Source organism: Anneissia japonica, unplaced genomic scaffold (genome assembly GCF_011630105.1).
Source record: "Anneissia japonica isolate Jap-2015-1 unplaced genomic scaffold, ASM1163010v1 scaffold1005_len2656397_cov198, whole genome shotgun sequence".
NCBI classification, from domain to species: Eukaryota; Metazoa; Echinodermata; class Crinoidea; order Comatulida; family Comatulidae; genus Anneissia; species Anneissia japonica.
The window spans coordinates 928,723-941,534 of record NW_022683792.1 but is presented as its reverse complement, the minus strand read 5'-3'; the positions used below and the strand labels follow the sequence as shown (position 1 = coordinate 941,534).

At 33.4% G+C, this 12,812-nt stretch overlaps 2 protein-coding genes across 2 annotated transcripts in view; both read left to right on the top strand.

Annotated features, from left to right (window-relative positions):
* The window catches only part of LOC117102777, a 53,478-nt gene extending 46,587 nt beyond the window's left edge, over positions 1-6,891 (top strand). Inside the window, exons 46-54 of the mRNA XM_033243188.1 lie at positions 204-328; positions 1,158-1,304; positions 1,623-1,989; positions 2,625-2,800; positions 3,219-3,383; positions 3,714-3,832; positions 4,506-4,768; positions 4,980-5,046; positions 5,327-6,891. Coding sequence (XP_033099079.1) covers positions 204-328; positions 1,158-1,304; positions 1,623-1,989; positions 2,625-2,800; positions 3,219-3,383; positions 3,714-3,832; positions 4,506-4,768; positions 4,980-5,046; positions 5,327-5,969 — 2,072 coding nt within the window. The 3' untranslated portion in view covers positions 5,970-6,891. The remainder of the gene's footprint in view (positions 1-203; positions 329-1,157; positions 1,305-1,622; positions 1,990-2,624; positions 2,801-3,218; positions 3,384-3,713; positions 3,833-4,505; positions 4,769-4,979; positions 5,047-5,326) is intronic.
* A 2,973-nt stretch (positions 6,892-9,864) lies between these two features.
* The window catches only part of LOC117101789, an 11,416-nt gene continuing 8,468 nt past the window's right edge, over positions 9,865-12,812 (top strand). The window contains exon 1 of the mRNA XM_033241866.1: positions 9,865-9,978. The gene's annotated coding sequence lies outside the window, so the exon portion shown is untranslated. The remainder of the gene's footprint in view (positions 9,979-12,812) is intronic.

The window sequence follows — 12,812 nt, the reverse complement described above, 5'->3', positions numbered from 1 at the left end:
GTATAAGAGACAGTATATACACCGTAATATATATATATAAACATTTACATTGGGTGTGTATGTATTGTGTAAAAATGAATATTTTGATAATTTTACATTGTGTATTAACAATATTAAGATTGTTGTAATATTTCATTGAAAACCTATAAGAAAGTAAATAAATGTGTTTACAGGTAAACATTGATGTCTTTTTAATTTCAAAGATGGGATGCCAATGGGCTCAAGCACTTGTTACAGTGATGGACTTAGTGCAGCCATGTGGCAAGTGATGCCACATGAATGTGGGCGAGACGCAACTCAGGAGGAGTTGCTGAAACGGTTAAGTGAGGTCAGTACATACTGTAATACATTTGTGCAGAAGTATAAATATATTATACCTTTGTTAGGGTGCGAATTTTAACTTTTAAATAGAAGTATCATCCACGCCGAATGGTCATTTAAAGAGGCTTAAAGCCAAATAACTGCTGGTATTGTGCCAGAGCCACTGCTGTGCGTGTGGGTCGGTGCTAATGGTGAGCCCTTTGTTACCTATAATACTACTAGTACAGATCAGTGTGTGTTACAAGTGCTTTTGCTGATTGGAATGTGTTAGAGAGTGTCCTGTGGTGGGTCCTATCCAATGTAGTTAAGATTTGCAATCCTTTCATCCACTGCTTTTTTATCTGCTCAGTAGTATCTGTCTTTTTATGTTTATAGTATTTTTACATAATTCTATATTTCTATTGAATTTTTGATGTGCTTATTTTTAAATAATTTTTTGATATTGGGTAATTTATTTTCTTTTAGTAATGTAATTTTATTCTTTTAGTAATGTAATTTAATTCACAATGTGTAAATATTTTGTACAATTTTTAAAGTCAATGCTTTTTCTAATAACTTTGCTTTCTTCAAACAAGTGATTTTATGTAAATATATTTTTGATGTGAATAAATAAGCCTATCACTTGTTTATATAGAATTAATTTTATATTAATATATTTTGTTTTGTCAATAATATAATGTATAATATTAATAATAATATCAATGTTATTTGTTCTTTATTATGTTTTAATTTAAATTAAATTTAATTATTTTCAGGACCTTCTAGGTCTATCAAAATGTTTAATTGTTTAGTTAAGTATTTATAAGTCAGTCATATTGTAAAAATTGTATTTTCAGATGGAAATCACACAAGAAAATGCGGGGACTGTGATTGCAGAGGTCAACAATATCACAAGTTCATCAGAAAATGTAACATCAAGTAGCCTAGACACCACGGCCGACATTATAGAAAGCATTATAGCAGTAAATTCAACATCCGCAGAGGTAAGTTAAAAGTTATTATAGGTGACTAGATACAATCGATTGGTTGATTTCAAAACACTTTTACAAAAGCGCCCCTAAATAAAGTATAACTAAAAAAATACATTGATATATCATATATAAGTTCTAATTAACTATGAAACTTGGTAAACTGAGAGAGAGATAAGAGAGATAGTTTCTTTAACATAATCTTATTTTATTAATGTTTTTATATATGAATTATAGTGTATATGCTTTAAATTAATATTAAATGAGAGACATATAGGCATTTAATTACATACTTTTATAAAACGTTTTGGAGAAACTTTTAATTTTTAACAGGTAACTTCAATGTTGGTTGACACTATTGCGAATCTATTTGATGTGGATGATAACGTGCTATTGGCGAGTCAAATGGAGACCCAAGCTCCAAGTAGAATTATTGAATCCCTCGAAGATCAACTAACGCATGTTGACCTTGAAAACAATAAATACCAAGCGATAACCGATAATGTAGCAGTGCAAGCGCAGACAGTTAATACGAATGAGGTTGCAGAAGTAGGCATCGGATTTGCATCTTATCAAGCAACAGATACAAAGAAAATAAATAATGTAACAGATTACAACCAAGGTAGTCAACTAGAAGATACCGTATCTGTCAGTATATTCATACCGTCAGCAGTTGCTTCAATTTTAACAGATCAGTCAGGTAAAGGACATATACAATAAAATTACATAATGCTACAGTTTGCATTCATGTACTACTGTGAAGGTAAAAGATAACATGTGATTGCCTCTTTACTGAGCTGAATTGCTCACAAGGAAAGTGGACGACTTATTCAACAACTTCATTCATCAACTTCATTTGTCCTTAGGGTCACTTCATGTCCGATCAGCCGGTAGTCAGGATTTCGTCTGTCCATATCAACAAGGACCGAATGGACCAGTACATCGGTACCCCCTTCTCAAAGAATGTTCTTACAGTACACGTAAGCCAGTTATGTACACAAGGCATAGGGTTTAAGACCTTATCCGAGAAGATTTGGGTCCAGCAACTGGGATCTTGGGAGAGAAGTAAGATTCAAACCCGTACCTATAAAATAAAGGACATGTAGCGGCACCCTTGTTGTACTGCTTGATTATTCAACTCGATAGAGAATACCCCATGTAGTTTAAATTTATAGACAGTCTACCTGTCAAGTATTAACCAGTCCTAAAACTGCCCTTCTTAATCTGATGAGCACTGGGGTGACGTAATCCCTTTCACGCGCTCATATGTTACTCTGTCACAGACCTTGAATTATCAAGAATTCTAACTTTATTTTTTATATATATTCAAAATAGGTGGGGACAAATTTCGCGTTATTACAGTTGTGTATAATGACAGTACACTGTTTCCAACTAGCCAATTCAATTCATCAATTCGAAGGCCTAATAGCAAAGTTATTTCATTGTCTATACCTGGAATCAAATTGACAGATTTGCAGGAACCAGTTATAACAACATTTATACCAGCAGAGGTAATTGTTTATACAATTTTTTGTTTACAAATTCCAAGTATTTAATAGTGTGTCGATATATTTTGTAGGCCTATCACTCGCATGTCTACATACTTTTTGCATTTTGTATTGTTGCTCATATCATTTAGCATGTAGCTTGGTAATAATACACATGTGATGCTCTATTAGTTTATAAATTATGTTTCATTGTGGTATTGGTTTCAGTCGTAATGAAATAGTCTATGGTATTTGCCATATTAGACCCATTACTCGGCGATTGGAATTAACCAACACACACACTGTTGAAAAAATAGTAAAACGTTCTGCTAATAGTTTTGTTTTTTATCTGTTACTTCGTTGAAAATATATATATATATATGTATGTATGTATACATACATACATAATCCTTCACTTGGATTTATGTGTTCTTTATTCTAGGAGTCCAAAAACAATAATGAAACAAGCTGTGTATTTTGGGATTTCGGTCTTGATGGTGTTGGTGGTTGGTCAAGCCAGGGCTGCTATTTGGCAAATGGATCTTTAGACGGAAGTGACCGTCAAGTTTGCCACTGTGATCATCTTACTAATTTTGCCATTCTTATGGTAATTTAATGTTATTTATATAAAAACCTTCCAACAGTAAAGTACATAACTCACCACTTACAGGATGGAATGGTACTTTATAAAAGTCTTTATGAGGCTTACGGAGTGGAGTCATGAGAAGAACCCTGCAGTAGGCCTAACATGATTTGAACACAGGACCTAGTGGGATTGGAAATCAAGCATCTTTAGGCCTACATGCAAGCTATTCAGTCCACCCCATTGCTTCATGTTTCTATTGCTTTAACCAAGACAAACTGTGTTTTGTCATTAATTATTTTTACTTATTAGTTAATTTTGATGATTATTTCCTAAAACATTTGTTTCCTTTAGAATTTCTATTCAGATGGTCCTAGAGTAGACAATGAGGTAGCTGAATACATCACAAATATTGGTCTTGGTATTTCAATCGCGTCTTTGGTTATAACCATATTTACTTTTTTGAACAACAGGTAAGTTGTAAATGCGACTACATTACCAAATAAAACTAATATTCATAAGAGTAAACATACTATCTTACATCCCTGGATATAATGTAGGCCTAAGTGTGTGGTTAGAAAATAGACCTACTCCGCAAATTTATTTTTCATTGGAAACAGAATCGGGGCACGACGATTTTTTGTTAAATTCATTTAATTGTAATTTGGCTATACCAAATACAAATGACTAATTTATATTTCTATATTTCACCAATGCATAAATGCTTTTTGATTTTCAATCCTGAGTTTAAAAAGTGTCGAATAATGTTGAATAAGCATTCAAAACCATAATTTTTGTCTTACATTACGTTAAAATAGAATGGAAAAATCATATTTTGACGTAGTAGCTTTATTTTATAGGAGTGATATTTTGCCCTACCTGACGGGTTATCGTACCGAATACTCGGTACGTTCCGAAATATTAGCGAAAAAAATTTGTGCGTGATTGTGGGAATCGAACCCACGACCTCCAGATACCGTAACTAGCCTGATGCCATAACCACTAGAATACCGAGCTTGCGCTTAGTTACTAGTGTTGAATCTGATCCCCAAGTAGTAGCGGGTACTGCTAATGCTTTGATGTGAGCTTTATTTTACTTCATTGGGTTTTTTTTTTTTTTTAAATGGTGTTTTTTCCTTCCATTAGAAAACTACGGAAAAGTAAACCTCAACAGATTCTCTGTCACCTGTGCACAGCCTTACTTTGCTTGTACATAACATTCCTTGTTGGAATTGACCGCAATGAAAAGAGGGGCGCATGTGTTGCGATTGCCGCTATCATCCATTATTTTTTGCTTGCATCTATATTCTGGATGTCAGTGCAAGCTGTTAATATGTACTACTCATTCGTTAAAGTTTATGATGCTCATGTGTCCAAGTTTTTCTTAAAAGCCGGCCTGTTTGGATGGGGTGAGTTCATTTCATTAATCATTCTGTTAGGTTTGTAGGATTTGTATAATAACATTTTATTCTTTTATACGGTGTTTAATATTTGAAAAAGGCAAACTGATACACCGTTAATGTTGTTTCAACATGCTGTAACCTTGGTATAAGCCGAGTTTGTTAACTACAATAGTCGGGCCAATGTTTACACGCGTTTGATTGGTTTTTTATCTTGCAGGTATTCCAGGTGTGATCGTTGCTGTAACTGTGGGTATAGATGCTGATAATTATGCAAACACCAACTAGTAAGTTCTTAATAAATTGTACGGGCACAGAATAAATAATCTGCTTTTTTTTCCTTTATCATATTTTATTCCCAACCAACAACAGCAAGCTGTGGTTCACTATTACAAGGTGGATATACAGTGAGAAGTCTTGAATGATGTGGAGTTGTTTTTAGTCATTAAACAAACCCTGGTGTTTGTAGTTTTGGAACACAAGACTCCTAACCGCCATGCAGCTCCACTCCAATTATTAAGTGTCTCATTCTTTTTGTATTTATCAGTCTTTTATTGATTTTTTCAGTTGCTTCTTGGTGGTAACCCGGATGTATTACAGTGTGGCGATACCTGTAGGACTTATGTTACTATTCAACATAACTGTATTCATTATGGTATTAAATAGTCTTAGTAAGCTTGGTAAAATTTCCAATCAAGCTCACAAAACTAATAAGAAACACAAAGGGATGCAGTTGCTACAGAATGGAGTGTGTATTTCAGTAGTAATGGGAATGACTTGGCTTATAGGCTTCTTTGCGATTGGCAGTGCCACTGTCGTTATTCAAATTCTGTTCTGCATCCTCAATTCCCTCCAAGGTTTCTTCATATTCGTCATGTATTGTTTAAGAAGTCAAGATGTTCGCAAGCATTGGAGACGACAGTTCAGGCATATTACTGGCACAACGAGTAGAAGTTTCAAGTCTATATCCTCCACGTTACGTGGTACCAAAAGGAGTATTCTGTATTCCAGTGAACGTAAATCAAGTTCATCCGGATTTACACTTTCAAAAAATCACAGTTCATCGCAAATTACCTCTCAAAGAATGTCTGAGTCAGAAATGTCACATTCGCATAAAAATGGCAAAGTTTCAAACAGCAGCTCAAACAATAACCAAGTATCATTTGCAAAATCCTCTAGTGTTTCCAATGGATTCACCTTTCGAAAATAGTATCATAATTTATTTGTTACCATGATAAGGTTACTTTCTTCATTTTGACGTCATAATATGTAACTTAAAATTACGTCAGTTTGGGTGCAATTATTCTAAGTATTGATCAAAAGGGGAAAAAAAACTTAAAATTACGTCAGTTTGGGTGCAATTACCCTAAGTATTGATCAAAATGAAAAAAAAAAAAAAAAATCTATAAAGTTAAAACTCCCGATGTGTTTTTTTTTTTTCACTTCGACTTTCATGAACTTCTTAAAATCATAGACTCACTACTGTATAATGGTATATGTAATCCGTCTGGTCCCTTTAATCTCTCTCTTTTCTGTTTCTCAAGATAATCATGAAAAAATATATTTTGTATTTATAGGTATTCTTTAATCACTAGTGTATAATAAAAGTCATGATAATACTATATTATTAAGTACTGTAATACTAATACTAATTATTATAATAATACACTATATAGTATAATATTTAACTTCACTTTTAAATTGAAATGACAGGTGGTTCTAGAATGTTGCAATATATTAAAAAAGAATTAAATAGGCTGTTTATTTATAGAAATACAAAATTAAAATAAGAGTATGATAATATATTGAATATATTTATTATACGGGACATTATTACTATAATAATATAATAATATTACAATATGATGACAATACAATAGTATTATAATAACAGTATTTCTTATACATTACTAATAATTGTATAAGACAACAACAATGAGATTTTGTGTTGCATTTGACATCAGTTTTAATATGAAATGACAGGTTGTTTCACAATGTTGCAATATGTATTATAGATAAAAATATTAATAGACCTCCTGAGTTAATTTTGTTGTATATTTTATTCAGAATATTACAAAGGTAAACTGAGAGTACATCAATATATTAAAGATCTTCAACGAATCAACAAGAAATGTAGGGCCTAATTTAATCATTAACAGTATCAATTAAGTAATTACTGATGATGATGGGTATTAATGTTTTTCTAATGTTGGGTAGGAGGTTAATGATCAGGTCAAGATTGTAGAACTGAACAGCAATATTACAAAACGTTGTTTTGTAATAAACGTTGTCTTTTGCATGTTTGCATGCATAATGACACATAACCGAGACAGTTGCCGAAGACTAATACAACATAAGATTGTAAATTTGGAATTCATCAATAAATGTACAGTACCTAAACGTTGTTGTTACAATACCATTAGATTTCACAATCAAACTACTGCATGTGCGTATTAGGTTAATAAATCGAATAAACTTGTGCCTGTATTATGCAAAACGATAAACTCTAAATCGTCACGCACTATAATGCCTGTCATAAAAATGAAGAGGATGTGCAAGACTGAAATAAAAATTTTAATTTAATGCATCAAACGAGGTTGAACATCAGGTCTTCTGCTGCGTAAAAATGCCTTAACCAGCTGGGCACAGGGACTTGAATTCTAGTCTGATTTAAGAAGATTTCGCATTCTCGTTTGTACGTATACGAGAATAGTAATTTTCGACACATGTGGAATAAAAGCAAATTATTCGAATGCATAAGTGGGCCTCTGCCCGTGGACCTGACTGGGGCATCTATGTGATCTCTATCCATGGTCAAACAAGCTATCCCCCTTCTACACAAAAAAATATGGAATCTCCTCCATTGTGTGTTTATTGTCTGCTTACCATACTTAGATGATATCAATCTAGAATACCGGTACCAATTACACTGTTAATTTGTTCCATCCATATCAAATTCATATCATGTTAGATCACAAAATAATTGTCAAAAAGTCGCCACCATGCCAACGGACTTGAACAAGGAGATTTGCTTTGACTTACAAGGTTAAAATGGGTTGTCCGCTATGTATGGATTTAAAGCTAGCCAGCGCCGGTATTAGAATCATAATCATCTTCTTATCAAAGTTCACATGGTTCCCTCTATCTATGCACTCTCTGCCACAGCGGCCCCTAGAGGCCCTACCGCATAAGGCCCAAATTCCGGTCTCCAAAGAAACGACTTAAGCAAACTAATATTAAATGACCGTGATTCACAAATGAACCAAATTTCCCTGGTAAAATTGGAAAACCTAGCGATGTAAAACTACGGTAGGGCCTATATCAATCCGTAACATCATTTGATGGTAAAACTATGTTTTCATAAATTAATGTAAACTACGGTTTGTGTCTCTATGATTAACTGTTATGGTCGATTTAATTGTCAAAAAATGATATTTAGGGTGATATATTGAAACATCCATCTGAAGTGACGACGGACAATCAGAGTTGTTGAACCCGGTTCATCTCACCGAATCTTCCACCACGAATTAAACGAGAAAAAACTGCATTATGTTGTAGAAGTGGTGTACGGTCAAGAACTGGTGCCTTCCTGCTTGGGACTGACTTATATCTACATTGTTGCTCATACAACTTTAAAATAATCAAACATTTTATAATAGGTTTAAAAAAATATTTAAAAAAACATATATGGAATATCAGAGAGAATAACCGTAATAATAACCGTCATTTTAATATACAAATTAAACGACAATCATAAAAATTGAACCAGTTAATTAATTCAAATTTCAAACTCAAATGATTTAAAACCACATTTAAAATATAAGAAAAAACAAATCAATAAATGCATTAAACAATAAAAGAGCAGTGTTATACTAGTAAAATAATTCACATAAATTCGTAATTAAAAGCTCATGAAGATGGCATGGCTCTGTAAAATTAATTTTACATTATCGCAAATACTGTACCATGTTCATTGTTTTCAAAGACAGATTTTAACTGGCAGTTAAAACCACGACGGTGCTTATCATTAATAAAATATTTGAATAAAGAGAAATCATTATGTTTCTCATGGCATTTTTAACGTGGTCAATCAATCAATCAATCCAAAGTCTATAAGAAAAAAAAGAAAGCATATTTTATTTAATTGGCAAGAAATTATTTTTCTAACTTAACGGTTTAAAAATAATAATAGTAATTGTACTGTATTGGAATTCATATATGAAAAAGAGTTTTTCACCAGGGATGCAAGCCGCACAATGGAGATAAATTAGACGTGGGTGGTGGTTGGGAAGGGGGATGTGATTTAAGAAGAGTGGAAATTCCTGATGTGAGGGGGAACATCACTTCAGTAAGACTGGATTGCAGTCTGGAAAAAAGGCCTAGATGTTTTTTTTTTCATAACACGTAGTACAGTAATATCTTGAACTTGCATATTTTAAAAGAATTTCTATGAGCAGTATAAGAATTGCTTAATTACAAGCACAGTAAAACCAAGGACTTTTAACTGTTACCAATTCAAAGTCCTTGGTAAAACTGCGCATGAAAATTGTACTTGATTTCGAAACTGCGTAAAATAAATAGCACAAATTGTGCATATCATATCCAAATTTTAATTTTCGCTAGAAGTTTATAACTTAAGCTTAAAGCTTTTTTTTCCCACTAGTGGAAAACAGGCTTAAAGCGTTAACAGTTAAGTTGTAAGCGTAATTCAGTAGCGTGCATTACAACTGTAATTCTACTACTGTACAGAGCCGTAGATAGAGAGAGTTTGGCCAACTCTGTTTCATGGGATTCGATATACGCGCGTGTGATTGGGTGGATTGCAATCACATGACTTACACCGGCCATGTTGTCACCAAAACAATTAAAGCTATACGCGCGCATGCGCCTGGGCTGTTTGGTAACGACATGGCGTCCATGCGCAAGTTGGCCAAACTCTCTCTATCTATCCATCCATCTAACCATGGAGGTATTAGTATCTAACTATAGCTCTGATACTGTAGCTGACAGTAGGCACGCCCCCAGCCTACCGTCAACACTGTCAAATAAAAGTTCATAATAATTTCCTGGACATTGGTGGCGCTATATCACATTTCAAGGTTATATTTTTATTTAATTATTTACACAGAGTGGGAGGGATAATGTCTTTGTATTTTTTAGTACGTACTGTCGTCCGAACGAATACAAAAGGGCCTGTATTGTGATCGGCGCACTTGAAGGTTGGTATAAATTAGGCCTAGCCTAGGTATAATAATTATCTTTGTGTTACAGTACTGTAAGGTAGGCGGATACAATACATACATTACTCTAGGTTGGGCCTACTACTACTACTACTATGCCTAGGTTAGGTCTTGTCAGGAGTGAGTGTCAAAAGTACGGGTATAATAATATTATTAATAATAAATAGGCTTGGCCTAGGCCCAGCCAGTAAGTAGGAATACCGTAAGTAAGTAGGCCAACCTAGCTAGGCTTAGAGGGGTCTAGGCTAGCCTAGACCTAGGCCCCTTGGTGTACAGCCTGCTTTTGTATTAGCTGATTAGTCGAATTCGATCCAACTCGGCCACAAGTCAACTCGGCCACAGTCAACTCGGCCACAAGTTAACTCGGCCACAAGTCAACTCGGCCACAAGTTAACTCGGCCACAAGTCAACTCGGCCACAAAAAGTTTGGCTACAGTCAACTCCGCCACAAGTCATCTCGGCCACAAGTCAACTCGGCCACAAGTCATTTACTGGTACTACATTGTACTAATTGTTATTATTATTGCTGTTATTATTGTTGTCATTGTTGTTATTATTATTGTTGTTTTTATTACCGTTAGTTTTAATATTAATTATCAGTCTTAGCATTAACATTATATATTGTTCAAATTTTTGCTGATATTATTATTATTACAGTACCATATAAATAATAAATAATTTTCGATTTTTTATTATTATTATTCATATTATTATTATTTATTAGTCTTAGTATTATAATTTTAATAATAGTAATTTAAAAAGTTGTTGTTATGGGCGTTTTATTAGTATTTTTCTCATATTATTATTATTATTATTAATATTGTGTTGTTGTTGTCACCTTTATTATCGATATTATTATCCTATTATTACTAAGTAGGCCTAGTATTATAAGTATCATTATTTTTATTATTACTAATTAGTATTACTATTATTATAAAAATAAACATTATCTTTAATTTATTATTGTTGTATTATTGCTATTATCACCTTCAATATCGTTATTATCACTAATTAGTTATTAAAATTGATATTTAAATATCGTTATTATTACCATACTAGTATTATTACTATTTGTTAAAATAAATATTACTATTAATGTTGTTGATGTTATTATCACATTTATTATCGTCATAATGACTAATTAGTATTATTAATGTAAATATTACTCATTTATTGTCGTTATTGTTGTTTAATATTATTGTTGAAGTAGAATGTTGTGAGTAAACAGAAGACGAACACATAAATAAATTTTAATTCATAGGCAATAGCATTCAAATCTCTTTTGGTAGTGTGGTGGTCTGTTTTACTAAAACATACTGTGTACTTTATTTCAATCATATATTGAAGAAAAAGGATGCAAAAACTACGATTTACATTAAATAACTTGTGGCCGAGTTGACTTGTGGCCGAGTTGGCTGTAGCCGAGTTGGCTGTGGCCGAGTTGATTTGTGGCCGAGTTGATTTGTGGCCGAGTTGACTTGTGGCCAAGTTGACTTGTGGCCGAGTTGACTGTGGTCGAGTTGACTTGTGGCCGAGTTGACCTGCACCCGATTAGTCAACTAACTGGTGGGGCGTGCCAGTGGTGTGACACTCTGTGTGTGCGTAGCTGTTTAGATCCCTGGTTCAATTCCGATCGCTGCTCCCCTTGTGTTTAAACTGGACGCCTGAAATGCTATACTAGGTTCAGAAATTAAAAATTGTTTTAGGCCGGGAGTAACTTTCACAGACCACTTCAACCCCACTATGGTTGGGGCTGAGGTAAGAAATTTTATGAATTAATGTCACTTCTAGATGGCCGGAAATTGCACTCTTATACTTTTCTTTTTTTCACCATTTTAAAAAATAATTTTTAAAAAATATCTGCCCCCGCCTCCTTTGAATCCTTTGAATACAATAAATGTGAATACCACGGGGAAGGACATGTCGATGTCAACATTCTCAAAAATATAACTTTGGCAGGATGTCCATGGTGCTTATAGCAATATCCACATTGAATATAACAATCGGAGGGTAGGAAAGTGTGTAGCAATATCCACCTTCTAAAACAAAGTTTATTGAGACGGTATGTCCATGGTGCTTAATGATGTAATGGTGAGATGTGTTATTAAAATATACTATAGTAAGTATAGGTCTCAATCTAATTAAAGACCCCTCCAATATATTGATACCATGGGGAAGGACATCTCAATGCATAGCAAATTCTAAAACCTATAACTTTGGCAGGATATCCATTGGGCTTAGTAATATCCACATTAAATATCAGAAGGCAGGATGTCCAAGTGGGTAGTAATATCCACCTTCTTAAAGTTCTTGAGGCAGTATATCCATGGTGCTTAATAGTGATCATGTGATAGTGAGACGTGTTATTGAAATACATGCTATAAGTAAGTACAGTAGTTAGTATGTATTGTGTACATACAGTAGTCAGTGCAAATGATCAAAACACTTTTTTTATGCTTAAACAAGACTTTTTTTATACTGTAACTTGTTTAGATGCCAAAAATGGTGATTTCGAATAAAAATGCTTTTGGCAAAATAATTTTGCTAAACAAGAAAACCTCGTCTGATGATCTTAAAAAAATTAGTTCACTAAAACAAGGTATTAGAAAGTCTTGCTTTAAGTGATAATTTAAATTGTATGTATGTGGAGATTAACGATGGTAATGAAAACAAATTATTAATATTTTCAGGTTGTCTATCATGGATAATCACCAGGTAGATGATTCAACTGTGGTTCCATATTATGATATTCATATTAACAACGTACAAGAATCAAAACCTCTTCCACCGTGGATTCGCAAGATAATTTTTAT